The 27,388-nt window shown below is 54.2% G+C and overlaps 1 protein-coding gene and 1 long non-coding RNA gene across 2 annotated transcripts; one reads left to right on the forward strand and one right to left on the reverse strand.

Moving 5' to 3' along the window:
- Positions 1–817: 817 nt before the first annotated feature.
- LOC119848354 (mucosa-associated lymphoid tissue lymphoma translocation protein 1-like) lies at positions 818–24,814 on the reverse strand. Its single transcript, XM_043502612.1, is given in 18 exon segments — positions 818–4,446; positions 5,424–5,558; positions 6,557–6,714; positions 7,290–7,439; positions 7,568–7,695; positions 8,994–9,068; positions 10,340–10,517; positions 12,018–12,221; positions 12,976–13,014; positions 13,361–13,408; positions 14,375–14,396; positions 14,398–14,472; positions 14,774–14,952; positions 15,803–15,953; positions 16,379–16,509; positions 18,015–18,181; positions 19,952–20,173; positions 24,643–24,814. Coding segments are annotated over 17 exon segments (2,337 nt in total). The 5' UTR covers positions 20,089–20,173; positions 24,643–24,814; the 3' UTR covers positions 818–4,086.
- LOC122457468 lies at positions 19,588–26,200 on the forward strand. Its single transcript, XR_006276993.1, has 3 exons — positions 19,588–19,611; positions 23,559–23,565; positions 25,932–26,200. It is a non-coding gene; the product is annotated as an uncharacterized LOC122457468 (long non-coding RNA).
- The last annotated feature ends 1,188 nt before the right edge of the window (positions 26,201–27,388 follow it).

Genomic DNA, 27,388 nt, shown 5'->3' on the forward strand with positions numbered 1-27,388 from the left:
CAGGATCCTTTTTGTTCCTATTCTGCATTAAAAACTCCTTATTAAACTTAACTTTCTGGATATAGATTTTTGCCTTGTGTCCCTTGGCTTTCCTTGTCAATTTCTGTAGTTCCTACCTTCTGATTTATATTCATTATTATCAACTTTCCCTTTCTTCCATTTGTTATATACTATTTCTTTTTTCTTTTAATAACTGTCTTCACTTGCCCTCTAAACCAGCTCAGTTTTTTAACCAATATGCCCCTCTTTATCAATTGTGGGATTGTGACTTTACTGCATCTAATAAAATGTTCTTAAACAATTCGCAATTATTATTCACATTTTTCTGATTAAATTGTTCCTCCCAACTGATCTGGCACATAGTTTTCCGCTTTGAGAAACTGACCCTTTTAAAGCACCACATATGTATATCACTGGTCTGGACTTTATTTGCATACTATAAATGTGAATAAGGCATGATCTTGTAATGATTCTCAGGGTAACCAGGACTGTGAGTCACCTTGTTAGCCCCTGCTTCCAGTGTGAAGAAGTCCTGCCTGTGCCTGGCTGAGTGTCAGCTCCCTAAGAACATCTGCCTTTCAGCCACTCATACATTCTTCTATGAGCTATGCCAGCCCTGTCTTCACCCTGCACGTTAACTATAGATGTACCCCAGTCCCTGAGCGCCCTTGACACATTCTCGTGTGATATCCAGTCCCTGTCACTGGCTACTCACAGAAATACCAGGTTTGCTATCCCTAACAGGACAATGCACACACAAGCTTGTTTGAATCAACTGAGGATCAGCTCCTGTATAACACCACAGCACTGAGATATATTAATAGTGAAAACAATCATAAGTCTATTATAAAAGATTACAGAGATAGTGAATAAGGATAATGGAAACAGAAAAGTTACATACACAACATCAATATTCACCTTCTAGAGACTAAACTTAACTTTACCAGGCTAACCACCTGTCAGCTGTCCATTCTCAAACAAATCCTTCTTGCAGCGATTCCAACCGTGGCTGCTTGATTACTTCCTCACATGCAGGATAAAGAAGAGGTGTCCTTTTGACTTCTCCTTCTATCCCCCAAGGTCATTGTTGGCCCCCAAAGTCAGAATGATGCTCTGCCTCAGGGTTTATTCTCTGGTGTGCTGATTTTATTTTGACTTCACATGCTCATGTTGACTTCTTATGCAAACAGGGCTTCCATTGTGCTGGGCTACAATGCTTAATTGACATGTAAACTGAGGCAGACAAGTGAACATATATCCTCTGGCTGGCAAAAACCTCCTTGTCAACCCTGCCTTCGAAACAGACTTTAAAATTAATACATATACACAATTTTTTAAGTATCAACCATACATACATGTCACTGCTTATGAGGCTCAGTATGTCATAAGCTTTCATTAGAGACCTCCCATGACATCTGTTTTGGATAAATGCCATGAAAACAGTGCACTAGGTTTAGTGAGTTTGTCAGGCCTGTTAGGAGCTGCTGAACAGCACCTGGCACCAATGAGCACCAAACGTGGTGATTTGCACTGTTCTTTGGTGTAGTTGCTGCACTCCTGTCATAAATAGAAAGGGAAGGGTAACCACCTTTCTGTATACAGTGCTATAAAATCCCTCCTGGCCAGAGGAAAAATCCTTTCACCTGTCAAGTGTTAAGAAGCGAAGGTAACCTCGCTGGCACCTGACCCAAAATGACCAATGAGGAGACAGGATACTTTCAAATCTGGGGGGGATGGGACAAAGGGTTTGTCTGTCTGTGGGATACCTTTGTCAGGAATAGATCAGGAATGCAGCCTTCCAACTCCTGTAAAGTTAGTAAGTAATCTAGCTAGAAAATGCGTTAGATTTTCTTTTATTTAAGGGCTTGTAAAATTCGCTGTGCTGGAGGGAATGTGTATTCCTGTTTTTGTGTCTTTTTCTAATTTAAGATTTTGCCTAGAGGGATTCTCTATGTTTTGAATCTGATTACCCCTGTAAAGTATATACCATCCTGATTTTACAGAGGTAATTCTTTTACCTTTTCTTTAAATAAAATTATTCTTTTAAGAACCTGATTGATTTTTCATTGTTCTTAAGATCCAAGGGTTTGGGTCTGTGTTCACCTGTACCAATTGGTGAGGATATTATTATCAGCCTTTTCCAGGAAAGGGGGTGTAAGGCTTGGGGGATATTTTGGGGGAAGACGTCTCTTTCCCTGTTCTTTGTTTAAAACGCTTGGTGGTGGCAGCATACTGTTCAAGGACAAGGCAAAGTTTGTACCTTGGGAAAGTTTTTAACCTAAACTGGTAAGAATAAGCTGGGGGGGGGGTCTTTCATGCAGGTCCCCACATCTGTAGCCTAGAGTTCAGAGTGGGGGAGAAACCTTGACATGGTGGCAGAGCGGTGGGTTCATTTTGAACCAGAAGCACAGCAGCATTTTAAAAGGACAATTTTTTTCCCTTTGGGCTGCTTGGAAGTAGGTTTTAAGCCGAAAGCAGTTCGAGTTTTTTCTGTCTCTGCCTGGGGGACAGAGCAGCTCCATAACAAAAGGATTTTTCTGTAGGCTGAGAACAGCTATCAGGTTACAGCACAGCAAAATTTTGCAAGCCAAGTTTTTTTTTTTTTCTTTCTAACTCTCGGGTATAGCTAGGTTAAACACAGAGAGGTTAGGATGACAGAATGAAATGTCCAACAGAAACTGGAATTAGCCAGATTGGAAGCTGAGGAAAGACAGAAGGAACATGAAAGACGGATAGAACTCAGACAGATGGAGATTGATGCACAAACAGCCAAAGAAGAAGCCAGGGTGGAGGCAGAAGAAGCTGCCCACAAGAGAGCTATGGAGGCAAAAGAAAAAGAAATGCAGGCAAAGGAAAAAGAAATGGAGGAGAGGGAAAAAGAGAAGACGCATGCAATGGAGATAGAGAAGGCAAAGGTTCAGCAGAATATACCGAATAACCCTAACAATCCTTCCCTAGCAATCCACAAATAGGAGTGACTGTGTCCACAGTATGATGAATCCAGTGATATTGCTGAATATTTTCTCACCTTCGAGAGACTGCGCACTCTCGATCAAATTCCTGAAGCTCACAAGATGACCACATTGGTCGCAAAATTGACTGGAAGAGCTCTGGACATATCCAATAAAATGCCTATTGAGGAGGCTTCTGACTATAATAAATTCAAGGATTTGCTTTTAAAACAATTTCAAGTTACACCTGAATCTTACAGAGTAAAATTTATAGCCCTTATGAGAGGACCTGGACTAAGTAATGTGGCTTATTTAAACCAGATGACAGATCTGTTTGGTAAATGGCTCAAAGGATGGGATGTAACCAGCTTTGGAGGAATGCAGGCTTTGATGATACAGGAGCAATTCCTGAATATGTCCAAGGATGATATAAAACAGTGTTTATGGGATAAGAAAATGGACTCAGCAGGAAGCCTTGCTTCTTATGCTGATCAATATGAGCAGTCCGAGCCCGCCAGAGAGGCAGGGCAAACCGGAACAAAACGGGTGGAGGGAGGACCGAGAAACAACCCTGGTCGCAGTTGGAGCGGATACCAGAAGGGACACCCTCAGACCTATTACTGGGGGCAGCCCAAGGCCTCAACTACACCCCAAGGAACACTCCAGACACCTTATCGTCCCACCACACTGTCCTCCAGCAACCTACCACACCCCAGTGACCAGTCAGCTGGGCGATGTTTTAAATATAATGAGCTGGGGCATGTAAAGGCCAACTGCCCCAAGAACCCCCCACAGATTACAGTTCATTGCACCGGGGGTCCCACCAAAGGTCCTCAGGCCCACATCAGAGAATCATAAAATATCAGGGTTGGAAGGGACCTCAGGAGGTCATTTAGTCCAATCCCCTGCTCAAAGCAGGACCAGTTCCAAATTTTTACCCCAGATCTCTAAATGGCCCCCCTCAATGATTGAACTCATAACCCTGGGTTTAGCAGGCTAATGCTCAAACCACTGAGCTATCCCTCCCCCAACTGTGCGTGGGGTGGAGGCCAAGGCAGAATCTGACCCTAGCAGTTTCCCTCGGTCCACACTCGGAAGAGAAGCGGATGGTGACGTTTATGCCAGACCCAGAGTGCTACATGGAGCGAGAGCCTGGGAACTCAGGGCTCAGGTTCTCCTCGGGGGTGTTCACCCACTGGCCATTCTCAGAATACCAGTTGCCAAGGTGCGAGTCACAAGGCAGACTCTGGTAGGCCTCTGACGCAGCTGGTGACTCGGGGGTCTCCATGCTCCTGATGCTTTGGAATGAGCCAGTCAAGGCATCCGCACACAAGTCTGCATGGGCCAGTGGGGTGTTTGCCCCTGGCCCGTCGCTGATACACAGGTTGAGCTTTGCAATCAGTGGTTTCCCGATATTTATTGACTGGCTCTCCTCAATGAAGTCATCGAGTCCTTGGTATTGGTACTGCAGGCAGATGGTGAAGACCAGTTCCTTCTGCAACGACACCACAAGCTGCAGTTACCATAGGTAGGCATGTGACAGGACCTTGTGACACTTATCACCTTAAGTCATCTACATCGCACTCCCCACTGCCCTCTTCTTAACCATCAGCCACAAAGCCACAAAGTCCATGCTGATCCTTTGACTCCTGATGGTGCCAACTCCATCCTGCTGGGACTCTGTTCCGGGGGCTCAGCACCATTCAGGATGGACTTGTGGGGAAGGTACTGGCCTGGGACCCCAGAGACTTGGGTCAAATGAGCTCTACCACAGACTCTGTGTGCAGCCCTTGGCAAATCACTTCACCTCTCTCCCCTTTGGTTCTCCAGCTATACAATGTGGATGCTACTGCCTTTGTCTGGCTCCTGTTAGCATGTGGCTAAGAGCAGGGACTGTCTGTGCATTGCCCCTGCTGTCAGCTGGTGACTCTAGGTGCCACTAGATTAATAACTTGGGCATTACTTGAGGGATGCATTGGATCCATTCACTATAACATGCAGTAGTAGCATGGGAAGTTCCTGCCCGCTGAGGATGCTATTCATTATGTGCATTGCAAGGGCATCTAGGAGCCCCCGTCCCGGACCAGGATCCCGCTGCACTAGGCGCTGTACAAACACAGAACAAACAGTCCCTGCCCCAAAGGTTACAGTCACTCACTCCAGCAAAGCCCAGCAATCCTCCCCCAGGGGACCCAGCGCTGGAGTGCCCTAATGAGAAGGATCCGAACCCCAGTGTCAGGGCGCAGGAGTCCCCCGAAGGCAGTGGAGTGAGCTAGCCCATGTACACTAGGGCTTCATTTGGCCTCCTTCTGCATGTTCAGGGTCATTATTTTTTCCCCGCCTTTAGCCCGTTGGCCCTGCGGAAGCCGTGCAGCCAAAGGAGAGGGAGCTGGAGGCCATTCCACCTTGGGTGTGGTTACACAGCTAGCGGTCTCACCAAGGCCAGCGCCAACAGGGCGGGGCAGCACTTACCCTCAGTTTCTGCAGGCCGCAGAGGCGGCTGTAGAGGCAGCAATCGGGGAAACTGAGGCTCCAGGCCAGGGAGAGGCTGCTCCCCATTTCCTCTGGGCTCTCCTTGTTGGTGAATTTCAAATCCACGTCCAGCTCCTGCCAGAGACAACACTGTCATCAAAGGCAGCCAAGGCACAAGAGGGCATCAGGCTGTGGAACCGCCCACCCCATGTGGTCCGAAATCATGAGTCAGTGCCCCCGAAATCATGAGATTGGATTGAAAATCATGAGATTTTAAAAATAATAATGGTGGGGGTCTGGTTCTTTGCTTTCCGTGCTCAGAGCCTTTAAGGGTCACATTTTCACTGTGGCTAGGAGGGATAGACATGTCCTCACTTGCCAAATGAAAGGTGAGCTTCCTGCATCTTCACGACTCCAGGAGCTGGGGCTCAAGGAACACACCCAATGCCACTGACTCGCAACGAAATCGTGAGAGTTGGCAACACTGGCACTGATGTACTTGTAACAGGCGGCTGCCTCTAAGGGAGGCTGAGAGCACAGCACAGCCTCTTTCTGTGTTCAGTCCAGAAAGGGGGGGGGGGTCAGCAAGGAATGCTGGGAAAGGTGGGACTATATAAGGCAAGCTTCTTGTTCCCTCTGGGGAGATCAGGGAGGGGGTGATGAGCTGAGAAGTAGGGCCCTGCCTGTCAGCCTGACCCCTTCCTCTTTGGTGCGCCTTCCTCTGCCCTCTCTCCTAGTAAGGTGTCAGGAGTGAAGGCAGAATTCCAAAGGTCAGTTAGCTGCTAAGTGGGAGCCGTGTCAGGGACTGCAAACTCTGGCTGGCTCCTGCCATAGGGGCAGTTTCTTTGTACCATCCCCTTGCTTGACATTCCTGCATGACCTTCTGGGATCTCATCAGTGTCCTGTAGAGTGGGAGTAGGAGCCGGGACAGTTGGTCAGGCAGCACCCCTCCAACTGGGCTGTCTTGCAGCTGGGACTTTGCTGCTTGAGCCACTCTCTGGTGCGAAGGGGAAATATGCCCCAGTGGGAATGGGCCTAGCCTAACTCTTTCTCTTACTTGTGGCCTCGGCATCCCCGCGGTTAGCCCGAGTCAGGTCTCTGAGCCAGGCAGGCTCTGGCAGTGGGTCTCTCACCTCTGGGACATCGGTGAGTTTTGCTTCACATTGTGTGATCTCCTGTGGCATCTCGATGATACGGGTGTAAATGATCAAGATGTTGGAGAACTCAGCTGCGAAACCCAGCTGTACCCGAGCCCCGCAGTCGAACTGGAGGTATCGGCTTTCGGGAAGCACTGCAAACAAAGAAATGGGGCCATGATACGCGTGTGTGTGTCACTGCCACCCACTGGTCAGAATGAGAACTGCTCAGCCGTGTGTCCTAGGCCATCTTCTACTAACACTATTAATGGAGATTCTCCTTCAGCTCACATGGCAGGGGCCTGTGCTTTGGGAGCAGAGGAGGCTCTGGGTCCTGTCCCCAGGGTCAGTGTGGAGCTCTCTGATGACAGCTGCTTTGTGACACTAACACAATCCCAGCAGTGCTTGTCCTGATCAGAGCTGGGCCAATAGCAGCAAAGCCATTTGCAGAAGTTTGATAAGATCTAGGCTTCCTGCTGGGCCCAGCTGTGTGCCCCTCGTGCTCTGGCGCTCCACAGTTGGCTGCACTGACGGCACTCTGCCCACTCCCGTGCTTTCTGGGTAACTGCATTGCAATGCCTGCTCCATGGACTGAGACCTCCCCGAGTCACTGCAATCCCTGGGGGCTCCCTGAGTAACCCCCTTCCCCCCGACTCCAGGACAGGCCTCTCTCACTGTCTGCCTCTCACCACTGCTCTCTCTGCAGGGATGACGGGGCCATGATGCTCACCATGGGCCTTGGCCCATTGCAGGTTCCTGACAGAGAACTCCTCTGGGCCCTCAGATGGTTTAATTGGATCGGTGAGGGCTCGTCGCTCGGACAAGTTACTCCGCAGCTCCAGCGCCTGCCTGCCCTTGGTGATCTCCAGGGTTCCCATGTCTGGAAGACACAACCAGGGCCAGGCAAATGACTTCAGCACAGCGGTGAGTCAGCTGCTCACAGACCATCCTGAGGTGTGATGGGCTGGCCTGGAAGAGCCATTCTACCCTCGCCCCAGGATAACCCACCTTCCGCCACCTTGTCCAGCAGCACCGTGATCTTCTCCTCCTCCAGCAGCCATCGCTTCAGGAAGCTGACGAAGATGCCGTTGAACAGCTCCCCTTGGCTCAGCTCATAGGCCTCTGCGTCCGCACATCTGAGAGGGGCACCAAAGAGAACTAAGGCCTGAAGCTCCTTCATAGGAGGGGGGTGAAGACTCTTCTATGCCCAAGTGCTCCCTTTCTCCCGCTCAGCACAGAATGTACTGAGACTTTGCTCCTGGGAACCTGGCCTCAACAGCAGCTGGCTTGATTCATACTCCTGAGGAAGCTTCAGGTTCAGGCAGGATGGCTCACCAGAGATGGGCCGGAACCAAGACCCTGGCTCCAGACATCCTTATAACTGGAGAAGTTCAGGTTTGGGTCTGGGCCTATCAAGGCAGCCCAATAGCTAAGATGAGGGGGGAAGAGAGGTTGGATCCTCTTGTGTTCTAAAGCTGGGTTTTTCACAGGGCTGCAGGGACTTTGCTACCCTTGTGGTTCAATGGGAACTGGAGCCTCGCTTCTCATGGAGCCCCCGTCCCTGGAGCGAGCCCCTTTCTTTGCTCTCCAAGGCCAGTCTGAGGGGGGATTCCCCCTGTTCTCCACTCCTGCAGAGCCTGCTCATGACACAGCTCCCCACCATGAGAGCTCAGCAAGCCTGAGAGACAGACGTACCTAACCCACCAAAGCAGCAGCAGCCCCAGAAAGTTGCCCCCTATACTCAGGTTACAGAGGGGAGAAGTTCTGGCTTGGGACAGAGACGTGGAGATGAACAAAATACACAGCACATGCAGCTGGGGGGAAGTGCTGTTTGGAGAACGAAGCCCAGGACTGGGAGGCAGGACACTTGGGTTCTCTGTCCAGCTCAGCATGGATCAGCCATGTGGGCGGTGGAATGCCAGCTTGGCTTGCTGTGCCTCAGTTTCCACATCTCTAAATGGGGGATGATAACTCTACCTTCTTCAAAGAGGACTGTGATGTGTAATGAATTAAAAGTGCTCTGCCACAGTCCCTTAGCACCTTCCAGCCAAGGAGCTCAAGCAGGTGGCCAAGAATTGTTACGGCCACATTATAGATGGGGGAAGGAGCCTGAGGCACAGAGCAGGGACCTGACATGCCCAAGCTGCTGCAGAATGGGGTACCGAACCCAGCTCTTTTGACGCTGACTCCCTGTGCTCTAACCTCTACACCAGGCTGCCTCTTGGAGAGCTTGGGGTGAGAGGCAATATGGAGGTAAGCTGCATTATTGCCCTTTCTCCCAGGAGACCCATTCAGGACACATCCCTGCTAGCAGCTCTCCAAAAGCAGAGTGACTGGTGGGTTCAGTTCCCTGTAATGGACCCTGCGCCCGTTCCCCCACTCAAGCCCCAGGAGGAGTGACTGTGGCCAGCAGGAGGCGACAGCAAACACCTACGTGGCGTAACCGAAGACGATGTTGGCCGTGACCTGCAGCGCCCCCACCTGCGGGATGATGTCTGTCGTCAGGTTCCTGGAAAGAAACGGAAGCACCTCACAAGGGGCATGAAACCTACACAGTCCATGGTCGCTCTGGGACCTCCGGGCTTGGGCCAGGCCAATGGGCTCTGATCAGAAGAGCAGAGGAAAGTTTCATGCTATTCAGCCTGAGCCTTGCCTATCAGTGAGCTCTGGGAGGTAGTGGACTAGTCCCTCAGGTGGGAGCCCTGTTGCTTGGGCCCCCCAGGCCCAGACAGGACAAAGCCCTGCAGAACATGCTGTAAGGAACAACCATGGACCGGGCTGGAAACAATGCAAGCCCGATGGATTGGTTAGCATGAAGCCACTGTGCCAACACAAGGAGACACCAACTGGCAGCAATGCAGTAGTCCTAGCTGGGGAAGACCTGTTAGATCGGCCAACGAGCGAGATACTAAAAGCAGATGCCTAGATCTAAATCTGTTTGCGCCTGGAGACTACAGTGTCTTTACTTGGTTGAATAGCGTCATTTGCCAGCGATGGCGCAACATGGCACTTGCCAGCTTAGCAGCAGTCAGGCTGCACTGCTGATTCAATGGCCAAGAGTATTTAGCTGCTCAATGCTTTACAGCAGGTGCCTGGCATGCCCTTGCAGAACATCTATGTGGGCTGGGAGCCCAGGCAGTCACCAACGGGACACTGGGCTAGAGGACAGAGTATCTGGAGAAGAACTCTGGCCCCCTGGCTGTGGATTTATTGCTGTTCTCCTTTCCACAGGGGTTACCCTGGGGATGGCTGCTCTCCAGGGAAGCACTGTAGTTAGTTCTGACAAGGGACCTTTCTCTCTCTCTCTGTCAGGCATCCCCTTTCATGAGTAACCACGGCTGGTTTGCTGGGCAGTGGGGCGATGCGCCTGTGGGTGGGAATGCATGGTGGATGCCTCTGCATACATGTTCTTGCGTGTGTCTGGGTAGGAACCCCTGGGTACACACATGCCCACAGGCAGCTATATGTGCATATGGACACACATGGTGTGCATGACCTCAGTGTGTGTGTGGCTATAATATTTCACACCTGATAGCATGGTGACATGTGTGCTTGCACCAGCGTCTGTATATGTGAGAGTGCTGGTGTTTCGGCAAGCCAAAGGACTGCTTTCACATGCCCGTGCTGTGTACGTCCCTTGCACTTACATAGCACTTCCAGCCAAGGCCCTCAAGGCAGGCAGCCAAGAACTGTGCCCCCATCTGCGTCCGCGGTATGCACCGTGCTGAGTGCCGCACCCTGGCCCTGCTGCTCCAGGGCGGCTGGCTCTGGCGTGCTCACCTCTTGCGGCACATGTCCAGCAGGAAGATGTTGAGGCTGGTTTGCCGCTGTTGCATGCTTTGCAGCACACTCTGCACGCACAGGCAGTGCTCTGAGGTGTAGGATCTTGGCGCATCAATAGGAACCATAAAGCTGTTTCCAAAGTTCTCGTAGCCGTGGCCAGCGTAGTAGAGCAAACCTGGGGGAAGGAGAGCAGGAGCAGAGCGCGTCAACCTGCACCAGTCTGTGCTGCTCTCACATCTTCTCCGTCTCTGCCTCCCTCCCACTGCTGGCCTTGCGGCCCACTGCATCAAGGGCTGCAAAGTCCATTCCAGGGGGCTCAGCTTCTCCTCCTCCTTCCCACTCATTTCTCCGTCTGACCTACACACAACCCTCCTCTGCTCACCCTGTTCCCTCCGCCCATCCCTGGGGACATACTGACTGGAGTTCCCTCTCCTGCTTGCGGCAATGGACTGTGGGATCCTCTCTTGGCCAGACTGTAGGAGGAGAAGCCCAGAAATGTCCTGCGTTAGGCCTTCAGCAGGATCCAGGTTCTGGCTATGCCACACCGCTGACACCTGCTAATCCAAACCCTGTCCTTAATGACAGAGCCTTCCACAGCTCGGCCTCACCCAGCATGCTGGGCCTGATCTCCGGGCAGCTCCCTCTGAGCTGCTAACAATCCAGCCTCCAGGGCCCCATGCTTGGCTTCTCCCACAAGCATACGTGTGCTCTCTCCTGTCCCGAGGGGGAGGCACCCAGACAGAATCCTCCAGCCATCCCCTGGTCCCTCCAAGTCCCTCCTTGCCCCCGTGTCTGCTGGGGCACTTTCTTGTGGGCATCTCCTAGGTCGCTGCTGTGGCCACTGCAACTGCCGAGCTAGGGGATACCCAGCTCATGTTACATTTGTCTTCCTGTTGCCCCATCCCTCCCTCCTGCTCACTCATTTCTCCTTATGGCCCCATCACCTTCCTGTCATTCAGACCATAAGCTCCACGCCCTCTGTATGTCTGCACAGCACCCAGCACTGGCCCAGGTGCTACCTCCATTAGCATGTTTAATAAGAACACTGAGTTATCATGACTCCGGTCCCTGGGCTGCATGGCATGCTGTACAAGCGCAGTGGGCCAGGCTAGTGCTGAGCATTAGTGAGAGCAAGGAAGGGCATTCACCAGTGCTCCTCGCCACCCCATGGTGAGTCTGTGACCACCACCGGGCTGTTACCAATCCCACACCTCCCAGATGGTCTGAAGTTGGTGACAATCACTCAATGCTAACTCCCTTCTGGCACTTGGACAAGTGAATGAGGGTGATTACGAGAAATGATACAGCTATGTAAAATACACCCGCTCTATCACACCGTATCACCTTCTGCTTTTATTGCCTGAGTCCCCGAGATGCCACCCGACCTCCCAGCCACAAGAAGGGCAGGAAACGGGTGCCTCCACCGAGGGGGCAACATTGTTTATGTTTAAAATTGGGGAAAAACTTTGAAATGTTCATGAAAACCTTCCTGTGTATTTACTGATGAAGAAGTCCTGCCCTTCCCAGCCTGCACTAGTCTGCCCAGAGGGGCCGGAGCCCCAGCAGGAAATGGCCTATTCCAGAGTAGACAAAACGTACACCACATAGACCTCCCCTCCTCCAGTAAAGGGGTTCTCCTACCCCTACCCAGCAACATAGGGAGCTCCCTCTGTACCGTACACTCCTTTGTCCAAGAGGAGAAGGAACTCGTTGACAGCCATCTGCATCTCGTCCTTGCTCAGGTCCAGCAGGGAGACCACCTTGAAATCCAGCTGGCGCAGCAGGTTGGTCAGTTCATGTACATCCACCATGGGTGCTTTCAGGTGCTTGTGGTGCAGGTAGTTCATGTTGCCCATCAGGAGGGCCACTTTGTCTGTGGCTGCCCCAGAAGAAGGACAGAGGAACACGTCAGGGGCATGGGGAGGGAACGAGGGGATGATCACTCCTGGGCCCTTTGGGATGAACGTTCATCCTCTCCCTGCTTCTATCTCCCCTTCACACTCAGCACCACCCCAGACAGCTTCTTGCCCCTTCTGCTGTGGATGGGCTCTCTAGAGCAGGGATGTAACTAGTCAGCCCCACATTTTAGCCCTGGGCCTAAACCTCTACTCCAAACCAAGGCAGAGTCCTCCCTCCAGCTGGCTCATCCCTCCAGACAAGCCTTTGGCTCTCCCTTAAAGGCCATGCTTTGCCTAAAACAGCCAGCACGCTGCCCTTGCTGCCTGCCAGTGGGTGCCAGGTCTGCGGTGGGGGTGGGAAGCCGTGGAGGAGGTGGGAGATGGACGGAGCCCTGGAAATTGCATTGCCAGGCCAATCCTGGGGCTGGGCTAGGTCGTCTGATGGCTCTTCTCCATCTCTCACGTCCACGGGCAGGGCTGGATCCACATTGGTTCAATGCCCCATCCACGGGGAGGAGCCCATGTGAGGATGGATCAGCTGACCTGGTTGTGGGAGACATGTTTCTCCACAGGCCAGCTGAGACAGGGGCTGGCTGGAACAACAGTCTGGAATGGGTCCCTGCATTGGCACCAGGGAGGAGGATGCACGTATGAGGTGGGGAAGGCTGAGAGCTGTATCTCTCAATCCATTTCTAAGTGGAGGTCTGGCCTGGGGATTTGGATGCAGCCTCTTACCGCACAGCTGGCTGGGGCCGTTGTGCTCTGGAGCACTCCCTGGAAAGAATGAGACACATGATCATCTCTCTGAGCACCACATAGGCACCATGGCTGGTAGACCCTGCCCCCCTTGGCGGGGAGGGAACCCCAGCAACACAACACAAGTCCCAGGAGCTCCCTTGCCCAGGGAGAGATGCTGAGAGCAGCACTCCCCTGGGCCGTAGGGCCGGCACTCGGCCCCCAGCAGCCAGCTAAGCTGGGTGAGGACAAAGAAGAAGTCCAGTCCACTAATTAGCACATGTAAAGGCCACGCCTGCCATGACAACGCCTAACCTGCCCCAGAGGAGCTGTGTTCAGATAGGAGCTCCTAGGTCCAGGTGGGACCCACGTGGGCCTCACCTACCTGCCTCCTCCTCCCGCCAGGAGCCTCCGGAGGCAAACAGCTGTGGGCCTGGAACAAAACAAAGGGTGAAGCAGTGAGGCTGGTGAGATGAGCAGGGCTGCCTGTGAGTGCCGGCTCTGGCTGCTGATTGGGGCCACAGACGCCCAAGATCATTCATGCCACAGTCCTTGCCCCAAACCCCATCCTCCCTGTAGGGCTGGCAGACAGGTACAGGAAGCACCATAAGGAGGCGCTGCGGTTTCTTCCCCCACCCCCAGGCCTCAGTGAGGCTTGGTGGGATTGCTCCCCCCGCACAACGCCTCCAGGAAGGTATTAGAAGCAGGAACGCCCAGGGTGGGCAGGGGATGCCCTCTGTCCCTGGCCGTGCCCGGGTGGGAACTCCAGGCCAACATGGCAGAGGATTATTTTAATAAGGGCCTTCAACTCCTCCTCCACCCCCCTTGCAGTCTAGCCAGGACGCAGCTGGGGCCCATCCATTTAACAATATGAGCAAGCCAGTGTGGTCATGACCCCCAGGACCTGTTCATGAGACCCCTGTTGAGCTCCCTGGGTTTAAAAGGCAGCCTAAGCCCATCACCGTGATATCAAGCACCTTCCCCTGCTGCACTAAGCCATGTGATAAGCATGTATCCCACATGATTATCTGGTTTTCTCATAGGACTGACCACATCACTTCACAGCCTGCCCAGCAGCCTCAGAGCTCTCCTGCAGTGATTGCTGAGGACTTGTTAAACGGGCAACAAACCTGGAGTGCAAAGGGCAGGGTGGTGGGGTGGGGACTGCCTGCGGGCTCAGTGTGCCAAGGGTCCAACACGCAAGCAAAATGTGGCTTCTGTTCTCTAGTGGCTGGTCAACAGAAGGTAACAGCCTACTATTGCTACCCGCGCACAGAGTTACTCCTTTAGCTCGAGTGATGGAGGACTGAGCTTTGGTTCTGAAGGCCCCCGTTCCAAGCCTGCCAATGGCCTGCGATGGGGGTGGCTACAGATACCGAGTCCTGACACAAGTCCTCACCAATCTCCACCTCTGTGTCCTGGCGTCCACAGCTCCTGGAAGAGGTTAAACACCTTGCAGGCATAGCGGCCTCTCTCTGCGGTTGTCACCAGCTTCACCTGCAGCGAGGGGAAAGGAAGAGGCAAGCGCCAGCTGGTGGACCCTGCACTCTGGGCTAGAGCCCCCAGGAATCTGTCTTTAGTGAGCTGGGGGCTATGAGCACTGAATGCAGCAGAATGTGCCTGGGTGGGCTAGGCTTGGAGCGCTGAACCGGGGATTACACCTCACTCGCAGTCCTGCACTGCAGATCCCCCCCCCACCTTGGGCTGCTGAGCCCACAGCACCTTACCGAGAGTCTGCAACCTATGACAGGTCTCCTGCCCAGCCTGCAGCCCTTGCCCAGACCCCAAGGGAGGGTACCTGGAGGTGGGAGTTCCGCGCCCCCTCAATCGGACTCCCGTTTCGGAACCACTGGTACTGGGGTGGTGGGTTTCCGATGGCCACGCACCGCAGCTGGAGGGAGTCTCCTTCGTCCAAGGTGCAGGGCTGGGGCTGACAGAGGATCTGCAGTCCCACCGCTGTCGGGCAATCGCCGCTCGCTGGGGGAGGGGGGGGTGGAGAACAGAGCGCTAGCCTGGGCAGGACAATACAGGCACAGAAGTCCTCATGTGGGACCAGGCCCCAGGGCAGGCTCAAGCAGGGGCAGCCAAGGGTGCCGTCCTACAGCAGGTGGGCAATACAGAGGCACAACCAGTGGAGACTACATATCCCAGCAGGCACTGCCCCATCTCAGTCTGAGCAGCGGCGCACTCTGTCCAGAGCCCAGATCGCCCTCTGCTCACAGCAGCACTTGGGGCATTGACCAGACTGTCCGGCCCCTCCAGTTAACAGCAATCCTGAGCCCTTATCTATTTATATCCACAGAGCTCACGGTGCTTTACGAATTGAGGGCAGGAGCCCCCCAGTGGGCTACAGATGGGGACACTGAGGCACAGAGGCAAAGTCACCCAGCAGGCCACTGGTAGAGCCAGGAATAGCATCTCGGACTCCTAAGTCCCAATCCAGTGCACTACCCACTAGACCACACTGCCTTCCCCAGCTGTAATACACTCGCGGGAAGGCCCTGGTGACCCTAGCTTGTTAGGCAGTCTAAGGGCTGGGGTCATATACACAGCTCCCATAGAAGTCAATGGGAGTTCGGCATGCGAAAGGACTGCAGGACAAGACACAGCTGGTACCACTGGGCAGCAGGTCCATCCCAGGCAGAAGCATGAAACCCACATCGATGGTACACAGCCCTCCCAGTTCGGCCAGGCCCAGAGGGCAGGAGCTGCAAGTCAACACAGTGCCGAGACTGGAGCTGCCCCCAGACAGCTCAACTCCCTGGCTGGCCCTGCCAGCTGCTTTCCCTGCCACTGCTGCAAACAGCCCTGCGACTTGCCCTCCTACCTGAGGCAGGGCTGCTGCTTCGCTTGACCTGGAGCTGGGCCCACCTGGAGAACGCAAAGTTGGCCCTGTGGTTAACGCGGCAGATGTACCAGTCCGGGGTCTTCAGAGTAGCTGGGTCAATCACCAGCTCAGGGGAGGTGGCACCGGGCACCTAACAGGCACAAAATAAAACATGCCAGGTCAAAGGGAGCAGAAACCATGCAGCCTCCTGACACTACACCCTCCATCCATCCCCAAGTGTCCCACCCTCCACAGGGGCTGTGCTGGGAGGCTGCATGGTGTAATGATACCAGCTAGCATTGACACAGAGCTCTGAGCATTGCCTGTGCTGTCCAGGCACCAATGAATCCATTGCCTTCAGCTGGAGCTGGGAGTGCTTTGCTCGGCCCTTTGTGTCTCAAGATGGGCCCCCCCAAATTTGACTTCCCCAAGGCCACTCAGTGTGTCAGTGGCACAGCCAGGCCTTGGGACGTGTTTTCCTCCCACTAGACCATGCTGCTGCTCCAGATTTATTGACTGATTAATTTATTAAGCCTGGAGATTTTCCCTTTTTCCTCCTCCCTCCCCCAGCCTCACCTCCTGCTTCCCACAGAACCACTGGTAGCTGAGTCCTGGGGGCCCCGTCGCCCAGCAGGTGAAAGACGCTCCGGTCCCTTCTGTAACCACCTGAGATTCGGGCTGCACCACGATCCTGATGGACTCTTGGACTGCAAGAGAGGAAAGAACAAACCCCTGGGCAATCAGGCCCCCCCACAGGAACATGTCACAGGCCTGGTCTACATTCAGACGTTAACCCAGCTGCGTTACTCAGGGATGTGAAAAATCCACACACTGAGCATCACAGTGAAGCCAACCAAACACCCAGCAAAGCCAGTGCTAAGCCAAGGGGAGAATTTTTCCAGTGACGCAACTCCACCTCTGCGGGAGAGGGATTAGCTACCCCATGGGAGAACCCCCCCCCCCCCCCGCTGCTGAAGCGCTAGAAGGGCTGCAGCGTTTCCTGTGTAGATGTAGCCTCGGGCAAGAATCCGGCTTATGTGTAAGTTGCTGTAGTTTTAGGTAGTTCCCCTTACACTCCCCTCACACAATTTCCCTTCACCTGTAAATTCCTGAGGCCCCCACTCCAACCAGCATCAGGAGTCCTGGCTCCCAGCTCCAGCCATCAGCTCACACTCTTTGGAATCCAGCCATTCTGCTTTGCTGCTCCCTGCTCCAACACTTTCCCACAGCGGGGCTTAGAACCCAGGAGTCCTGACCGCCAGTTACAGCCACCAGACCCCACTCCCCTCCTAGAGCAGGGAGCAGAACCCCTGCACCCTGACCCCCAGACCCAGCCACCAGACCCCACTCCCATCCTAGAGCAGGGAGCAGAACCCCTGCACCCTGATCTTCAGACCCAGCCACCAGACCCCACTCCCATCCTAGAGCAGGGAGCAGAACCCCTGCACCCTGACCCCCAGACCCAGCCACCAGACCCCACGCCCATCCTAGAGCAGGGAGCAGAACCCCTGCACCCTGACCCCCAGACCCAGCCACCAGACCCCACGCCCATCCTAGAGCAGGGAGCAGAACCCCTGCACCCTGACCTTCAGACCCAGCCACCAGACCCCACGCCCATCCTAGAGCAGGGAGCAGAACCCCTGCACCCTGACCCCCAGACCCAGCCACCAGACCCCACTCCCATCCTAGAGCAGGGAGCAGAACCCCTGCACCCTGACCTTCAGACCCAGCCACCAGACCCCACGCCCATCCTAGAGCAGGGAGCAGAACCCCTGCACCCTGACCTTCAGACCCAGCCACCAGACCCCACGCCCATCCTAGAGCAGGGAGCAGAACCCCTGCACCCTGACCCCCAGACCCAGCCACCAGACCCCACTCCCATCCTAGAGCAGTGAGCAGAACCCCTGCACCCTGATCTTCAGACCCAGCCACCAGACCCCATGCCCATCCTAGAGCAGGGAGCAGAACCCCTGCACCCTGACCCCCAGACCCAGCCACCAGACCCCACTCCCATCCTAGAGCAGGGAGCAGAACCCCTGCACCCTGACCCCCAGACCAAGCCACCAGACCCCACGCCCATCCTAGAGCAGGGAGCAGAACCCCTGCACCTTGACCCCCAGACCCAGCCACCAGCCCTCACTCCCACCCTAGAGCGGGGAGCAGAACCCCAGCATCCTGACCCCCAGTCCCTGCTCCAGCCACCAGCCCATACCAACACTGGAGAGAAACTGGAAGGCCTCGGTGTGTCCCATCTTATCCAGGCAGCAGAGCAGATACTTGAGGGTGCAGTCCCGCTCCGACAGCAGCTGCAGAAGGCACTGGCTGGGGCTCCCGCTGGGCTCCAGGACCTTCAGGGAACACAACTCCAGCTCCTCCTCACTGGGAACCCACAGCAAACACAAAACAACATTAACCCTTTCAATCCTGTGGCTGGGGAGACAGTCTCAGCTTCTGAGTGGGAGGTGGCGTGGTCTGGTGGAGAAGGCAGGGAATGGGGACGCAGGAGACCCAGGTGCTCAGCTCAGCCTGGCTCTGTCCTGCTGGATGGCCTGTGTCTCAGGGATAATGATCCTAACCCACCTTGAGATCTACGCAGGAGATGTGCTACAGCCGGGGTAACGTTCTCGGGTAGGGGATCCAGGCTGAGACACCCACCCTCCTTAGAGCACCTTGGGGGCCCTTTCTCTTCACCCCATACTTACATTCACTGGCACAACCATGACCATCGCCTACACCCACCACAGCCTGCACTGGGACAGAAGACACCCTACACCCCCAACAGCCTGCACTGGGATGCCACACTCCCTATACCCACCACAGCCTGCACTGGGATGCCACACTCCCTATACCCGCCACAGCTCCCCCTACACCTGCCACAGCCTGCACTGGGATGCTACAGCCCTGACACATCCCACAGCCCGCCCTGGGACAGCACACACCTTACACTCCCTACAGCCTGCACTGGGACATCACACCCCCACAGCCTGCACTGGGACACCACACCCCCCTACACCCCCTACAGCCTGCACTGGGAAGCCACACCCCCTACACCCCCACAGCCTGCACTGGGACACCACACCCCCTACATCCCCACAGCCTGCACTAGGACACCACAACCCCTACACCCACCACAGCCTGCACTAGGACAGAAGACACCCTACACCCCGCACTGGGACGCCACACCCCCTACACCCCCACAGCCTGCACTGGGAAGCCACACCCCCTACACCCCCACAGCCTGCACTGGGACAGAAGACACCCTACACCCCCTACAGCCTGCACTGGGAAGCCACACCCCCTACACCCCCACAGCCTGCACTGGGAAGCCACACCCCCTACAGCCTGCACTGGGAAGCCACACCCCCTACACCCCCACAGCCTGCACTGGGACAGAAGACACCCTACACCCCCTACAGCCTGCACTGGGACGCCACACCCCCTACACCGGGACACCACACCCCCTACACCCACCACAGCCTGCACTGGGACACCACACCCCCTACACCCACCACAGCCTGCACTGGGACACCACAGCCCCGACACACCCCAGAGCCTGCCCTGGGACAGCACACACCTTACACTCCCTACAGCCTGCACTGGGACGCCACACCCACACACAGAGCCGGCACTGGGACAGCACACGCCCTACATCCCCCGCAGCCTGAACTGGGACAGCACACACCCTCCACTGGGACAGCAAACACTTTACACACACCCCACAGCCTGCCCTGTGACAGCTACACACATTCACACACATGGAGCCTACACTGAAACAGCTCTCTCTCTCTCTCTCACACACACACACACACGTGTCCCGCCCCCCCCCAGCCTTCACTGGAACAGCGCACACTGTATACACACACAGACACTTCACACCACAGCCTACACTGTGATGACACCCCTACCCTCACACACACACATACACACACAGAGTGTGACCACTCATACCCAGGAGCATCACCTACATCACCCCCCTGCATGTGCACGTGCACACACACATGTGTACTCCCCACACCAGCCCCCCTCTGCACATAAGCACACGCACTGGGACAGGCAGGCTGGCGAGGCCGCTGCGCTGACATGTCGCCCAGGGACGCGCTGCCCAGATCGGTGCCCGAAGCCTGTTGTGCCCCCCCACACTTCCTCCACCTGCATTTGAAGCGTTTCTCGGCACCGGCAATTTCAGCCAGTTTCCTCCAGCCCCGGCTGCAGTTGTCCAGGAGCTCGCAGAGCCTGGCCAAGGCACTTTCTCCCAGGGTGCCGATGGGCACACTCCCGTCAGCCATTGACCCGCCTGGCCCCTTTCTTCTGCCTCAAGCCCTTGGAGGTGTCAGCTGGCCTGTTCCCCGCTGATCCCGAAGCAGCATCCACCTGGGCACAGAAAGCACAGCCAGCGTTGGTGGAGCGTCAGTCTGAGGAGGGCAACGCAGCCAACGGCTCGTGAATAGCTCCTGTTTGAACTGAGACCAGGGGGCAAAATAGGTAGGCATCTCCTATGGGCAGCCGCCGTCCCTGGCCTGATACCCGCCCCTGCTCCCACAAATTGCCCATCAAAGAGCCCTTCAGGAGTGCAGGCTGTTTGGAGCAGCAGCTCCCTATCCCATAGCCCGGGGGCCAGCAAGGGGGGAGAGTCAGGCAAGCCTGCAACCAGGGGAAATGCCAACAGAGCAGCAGCGTGGGTTAGGAGGCTGAACCCACAGCCCATTCAGCTGGGGTACAACCCTGCCCCTTTGTCCCCCACCCCCAAAGGAATTATCAAAAGGCAACAAAATGAGCTGAAACCCAAGGAGTTTCAAACTCTCTGATGGGGCCGTAGGGCGCAGAGTACGTCCACATGCAACGAGCTCAGAGCCTGGGTCTGCAGACTTGGGCACGTGGGGCTTATGCTCTGGTGCTAGACAGAGACCACCCGGAACTCTTTCTGGGGGGAAAGGCACAATTTAAAGGTTTGGGGGGGGCATGTGGTTGCCCCAAGTGACGCATCTGGTCCCTTTCCCATTCTCCCTGCGTCCCCCAGACTCCTCCAAGTTGGCAGCACCTTGTCTCCACCCACGCCCCTCACAGCTCCTTCCCCGCTTCCTTCTCCCGGGCCGGAGCAGGCTCCGGACACCGACTGCCGAGCGGCGGGTGAAGAAGGGACGGGACTCAGCGGGCTTCTCCATACCCTGTCTCTCTTCCCTGCTCTGGGACCTCCTAGTGAGGCTGGGGGCTGGTGCCTTTCCCAGGCACATCCCCCTCAGCCGTGCTCAGCCCGACTCCCACCCTGGCCGAAATCTCATGGGGCACGTGACTCTGCCCCCCCTCCCCCAATATTCCCCCCCTTCTGTGTGTAGCCGTTCAGGGTCAGGCTGGAGCTCAGTCCAAGGCCAAACGGCTGATTTTAGCACCACAGACTCTCTGTCCTGGGTTGTAAAAGGCATGTAGACGTTCCCTAGGGCTGGTGCTCTGCACCCTTTATGGGGAGAAGGGGAACAGCCCTCTCTAGTTAGCCTCCTGGATGCATCTTGCTTACCCAGAATTCCCTCTACTGCCCTTGGACGCTCTGGTTGGAACTGGTTTCTGTTCTGACTGTGTCAATGGCAATAGATTAGTATTGAACCCTCCAAAGTGCTGATGATTTGACCAGAATATGCCCAGGGTGGGGTCACCCAGCCCGAGGGGCGAGGAGACCGTGGTTTGGAATGAAATCCTCCTCAGAGTAGAGGAAATCTTGAAGCAAAGACCAGATGGATCACTGCAAGGAGCTGGGGTTCTAGCTCCTACTCAAGGGTCTTGTTTTGCTCTGGGTTCCCCACGTGGTGGTTTGGTTCCTGTGTGGAGTGAATCTGTGGGACTGGAGCAGTGGGAGAGAGAATCGTGCAGAGCTGGCGTTGTAGCCATCAGCAGCAGTGGAATGTGGCTGAGATCTCCATCAGCCCATGGCACACTGTTAGTCACGCCTACCAGAGCTGACTTCCCAGGATTCTGGGTCAGCAGGACCTGAGCTGATATTGCAGAGCTGGGCTGGGTAGCTGCACGGTTCTCTTTGGGCGGGGGCAGACCAGCAGATGAGAACCACAAGAGGGCTTTAGGGGGGTGGGGCTTGTGGACAGCCTGGGATCTGTCTTCACTGAGCAGTTAACTTGAGTTAGCCTTGCTCGCGTGAGAGCAGCTCCACTGTGGAATCCCACCTGTTGTGTCCACACTGGGTGTGGCCCTCCTCGGGTGTGGCAGAAGGTCTTGACACTGCAGTAAGTGGAAACTCGTTTGTCCTTTCTGGACTTGGTGGTGTGGCGGGGGAGAACTGTGGAAAGGCGTTGGAGGATGAGCAGCAGTCCAGTGGAGCAAGCCTGCGACCACACTGCGCAACTCATTAGCCTGTGCTCTGGAGGGGGTGGAGCAGTCAGCTGGTGTAAAAAGCACCATCACACCAGTGAAGGGGTTTGTGGGACTTCAGCGAGGGGTGACGCTGGAAGTGTAACTCGAGTTAACTCTGCCAGGAAGACAAGCCAGTGGAGTCCTGGGTCTCTTCCCGTGAGGCCATCCAGACTCCTGATGCACTGTTTTAAGTGGCTCAGGTTCTTACAGGTAAATCTAGACCTGGGCTGTCATGGTTCTTTGGACCGTTTTCCCCCAGATAAAAAGCTCTTTGAGTTCCAAGGGCGCTGAGTGCTGGCAAGGGGGAAGAGCCCCCTGTAAAGGGGACCCAGGAGGGGTTATTTTAATTTCCCAGAGCCAGAAGTAGGAGCCCAGACCTGGGTGGAGGCTTGAGCTGGAGTCTGATTTGTTTTAGGCAAAGGGCCCTAGACAGAGTGATCCTGCCCCTGGGACCTGGTAGATGGGTTTCAGGGGGGTTTAGATCAGGGGGAATACAGTAATATACTAATAGCCTCCCAGACCCTGGGTGGGAGAGCGCCTGGGAAAGACACATGGGCACTGGCCTCAGTGTTGGCATCAGGATTGGAATTCGGCTCTGGGACAGAATGACATACCCCTGTACTCACACCTGACATGCTATTGTAATAATCTTTTTGTCAAAGTACTCCTTGTGAGATATCATTTGAAAACTCATAATTTGTTGATCAGTAACATCCTGATAAACATCCTGTGTGGTAACCTTGTATGTAAAGCCACTGTGTGGCTTTATTAAAACATGTTCCAAACTGAGGGTGGCAAACAGGCCTGTCCTAAACAAAGGAATGTGTCCTCTGCTTAATTTGCATTTAAGCAGGAAACAGAGTCATCAGCTGGAAAGGAAACAAAGGAAGCTTAAATAGATGAGGAAAAAGCAGCAGGGAACATCCTTCCATGCAGACTCTTTTCCTTCTTGTGCCCACCTGGAAATGGTTTTCAAGAGGAGGACTGAAACTATAAAAAGGAAAGACAAAAACCCCACAGGTCCCCTCTTTCTCTCTCCCTGCCCATCAGATTAACTGCACCTGGTGCAACAAAGGAAGCCTTCATTGGATTCTGGGAGATGAGGTCCTAACCTACAGGGTTTGGTCAGTAAGGCTGCTGAAAGTATATGGTAAGAAACTTTGCTTGAATCTGATAGAGTTTGTTAAGTTCTGCATTAGGAAATGTCTTAACTCTATTTTTCTTGTAACCATTTCTGATTTTTTTGCCTCGTTACTTGTACTAATTGAAAATGGCTCTCTTTGTAATTAATAAACTTGTTTTACGCTTTTATCTAACCCAGTGTGTTTAAATTAAAGTATCTGACAAACTCCATTTGGGGTGGCAAGTTGTGTGCATATTATTTCCATTAAAGAAATAGACTTAATGTAGCTTCTATTGTCCAGCAGAGGACATACATTACTGAGGGACCGTCTAAGACTGGGGGTGTTTTGGTGTCACCCTGCAATATAACCCAGGCTAGTGAGAGCAGGGTGTATAACCTCAGTGTGGCTGGCAGACTGCAGTTGCACAAAGACACACAGGGTGTGGCTTGCACGCTGGAAGCTGTTTGTGAGTGGCCCAGGTGGAAGCCACTTCAGCAAGGCATCGTAAGGCACCCAAGGTTGCAGGACCAGGATGACTGAGCTGCTCATTAGTCTGGATTGTACTATGGTATGTCACAGGCTCCCCGTCCCATGCTCTGACCTCTAGGCTGCACTGTCTCGGCCTCAGCCTCTGAGTCTCGTGTTAAGACTGAATACGTGGAGACTGAATGGGGGGGGGAGGGGGCTGGGATTTTTCAGACTCCTGCTAGAGGTATTGTAAGGCTGGCTGACCTCTAAGGATCGGGGAGGTTATTGCCAGGATCCCTCCCCCCTTCCAGTTTCCTCTGGAGCCCTGGAGCTCCTCTCTGTTGTTTTCCTCCATTGCAATGTTATCGTAGCGACCCAAGTGGGGAGCTGCCCTGCCTTGATCCTGGTTGGGGGCAGGGGGAGCTAAGCAATCTCTTATTGACTTCATCTCATGCAGCTCTAGTAGCAGGACCCACAGTGCCTGAGAAAGAGTGACCCGCCCAAGGTCACACAGGAACTCACTGGCAGGGCTGGGAATAGAACCCAGGAGTCCTGCCCCACCTTCCCCCCCGTTGCCTTAACCACAAGCATGTCCTTTCTCTCCTGCGACCAGCCTGCTAGCACTGCGAGGGAGGCTCCGCCCCTCCCTGTTGGATTTACCAGCCTAGGGCCCGATCTTCAAAGAGACTGATGGCAATGGAGCTGAGGGTGCCAGATGCTTGGAAGGGTGGAATTAAGGCTTTGCAAATATGGCCTGCGTAGGGTGGGCACAGGGGAGATCGCTGGGGCCAAGCGGTGAATGGAAAGAGGCATGCAGGGAGGAGAGCATGGGAGGAAGTGGAGGGGAGGGCTGAAGTCTGAGCAGCAGGGAGTCGGCAACAGTGAACTCACCCCTGGCAGAGCAGACTCACCTTTGGAGACAGCCTGGATGCTGGAGAAGCCCACCTGCTCCTGCCAGCACTGCTCAGAGCCTGGGGATGGCAGCCCTCCGCACACCCGTCCACGGAGCCTGCCTGCGCCCCAGCTGTGCAGGGCCGTGTCACCAAGCTCTGAAGCCCACGCACAGGAAACGAGGGTTAAAAACAAAAGTCCCCCCACGCTGCAGTACATGGCACTTCTGCTTTTGTGAGCAGCTTCCTGAGCCCTAACTGCAGCAGTGCTAGGGCCCAGCTCACACCCCTCTGCTTCCACGGCGCTGCCCCTGAGGCGGGGCTGGCTTGTATGGCCATCGCCCAGTCCAGCGCACACAGCTGAGCCCTGGGAACGAGACACTGGCCTTCAGATGGAACCAGCTAAAACAGGACACCCAGGGCCCCACGCAATTCCATCATGCGTGTGCACATGCACTGCCCTCCACATGCCAGCGGGAAGTGGGTTGCTCTTGGCTTACACCAGCCTCTCTGAGAATCCATGGCTGGGCAGTGACAGCTTTGGGTGGTGAGGTGAATTCCAGCTCTGGAGACTGAGCCACAGGTGCAACATAAGCAGCACCAGGACAAAATCCCCCTGCCCCGCACCAGGAGTGCTGCTCTGGGGGCACCTGCTCAGTCTCCGTATCCCAGTTCAAACCTTAGCTTCTCCCAAGTCCCATCCGTGCCATGGTGGATGGAGTTTGCCATGGGGCTGCCCTGTGACTCACTGACACACACAGGCTGGCCAACAGCCAGGAGACGCCAAGGCCCAGATAGGAGGTAGGTACAGAAATACCCATGGGGATCTGGCCCCAGGAGCTTCTTGTGACTCCCAGCCTGAATGGGAACCTGGGACTTAGCAGTGAACAGTTCCCTCTGTTACCAGATTTGCCCATTACTTTGGGGTATGCTCATTTATTAGGGTTACTTTTCTGTGTGGGAGTGGGATTCTGTAATTCTATCAATGTACTGCTTATACACTGTGTTCTCATACAGAGCACTGCTTCTCCCTGCCCCAAGTTCCCTCCCAATGGAGCTATCCCGCAGGACCGAGGTTCCCCAGGGCTGGGTTCTTCCAGTCCCAGAATCAGACAAACACACACATTAACAGAGCACATCTGAGAGGACCGGGTTAATCAGCACTCCCCAGCTGACCCCTTATACGTCCCTGGACTCAGCTGGCTGGGTTGAACAGCACCTCCAAGCTGTCACTCTCATATGCCATGGCACCGCACTGGAATAGCGTATGCCTGAGCAGGCTGGGTTGAGCAGCACTTCCAAGCTGACACCCTCATATGCCCCAGGTTCAGCACAACCCTATCGCCACTTTCTTGTTACAATTGTTCTGGTAGTAACCCACTTGATGAGCAAACCCCACAGGATTTTTGGGCACTGCAAGGATCTTAAGCTTAGGCACGAGGAGCGTTGCTGCAAAGCAAATGGGGAAGCCAAAAAAAAACCCCACCCATGATGGGATGGAGGAAGAGAGAGAGGGAAGCAACCATCTTAATCATGAAAGTTATTTATTGCCAGGTAATAACCATTGGAGAGCCAAACAAACATGTTTAAGAAGGATGAATTCAAACTGGAACAGGTACAGAGAAGGGCTACTAGGATGATCCGAGGAATGGAAAAGAGCTTGGCTTGTTTAGCTTAACCAAAAGAAGGCTGAGGGGAGATACGATTGCTCTCTATAAATATATCAGAGGGATAAATACCAGGGAGGGAGAGGAATTATTTAAGCTCGGTACCAATGTGGACACAAGAACAAATGCATATAAACTTGCCATCAGGAAGTTTAGACTTGAAATTAGACAAAAGTTTCTAACCATCAGAGGACTGAAGTTCTTGAACAGCCTTCCAAGGGGAGCAGTTGGGGCAAAAAACATATCTGACTTCAAGACTTAGCTTGATAAGTTTATGAAGGGGATGGGATAGCCTAATTTTGGCAATGAATTGATCTTTGACTATTAGCAGTAGATATACCCAATGGCCTTTGAAGGGACGTTAGATGGGGTGGGATCTGAGTTACTACAGAGAATTCTTTCCTGAGTGTCTGGCTGGTGAGTCTTGCCCACATGCTCAGGGTTTAGCTGATCGCCATATTTGGAGTCGGGAAGGAATTTTCCTCCAGGGCAGATTGGAAGAGGCCCTGGGGCTTTTTCACCTTTCTCTGCAGCTTGGGGCATGGGTCACTTGCTGAAGGATTCTCTGCACCTTGAAATCTTTAAACCACGATTTGAGGACTTCAATAGCTCAGGCATAGGTTAGGGGTTGTTACAGGAGTGGGTGGGTGAGATTCTGTGGCCTGCGTTGTGCAGGAGGTCAGACTAGACGATTATAATGGTTCCTTCTGACCTTAAAGTCTATGATTCTAAAACAGTTATAATATTAAATCTAACTTAAATTGGATTATAAAAGTCAGGTTTAGAAAACTATAACTGATCACACAAGCCAGGGTCAGAAGGCTATTCCAAGAGAGAGAGAGAGAGAGAGCTGGATTCTCGCCATTCTGTGAAGCTTGAATCGACTGGGGATCCCAGGTGGTGGTGGCAGCTGAGGGTCCGGAGTGCTGGAGTCAGGCAGAGCCCCCAGCATGATCAGTCAAGAGAAGATGAAGTCCCAATAGAACTGATGCAGATTTTGGATCCAGGCATCAGAGCACTTACTTGAGCATGGGTAGGGGATTTTGTAGGGAAACAACAATGGTTGGAGGGAGAACACTA

Source organism: Dermochelys coriacea, chromosome 25, assembly GCF_009764565.3.
Source record: "Dermochelys coriacea isolate rDerCor1 chromosome 25, rDerCor1.pri.v4, whole genome shotgun sequence".
In the NCBI taxonomy this organism is placed as follows: domain Eukaryota; kingdom Metazoa; phylum Chordata; order Testudines; family Dermochelyidae; genus Dermochelys; species Dermochelys coriacea.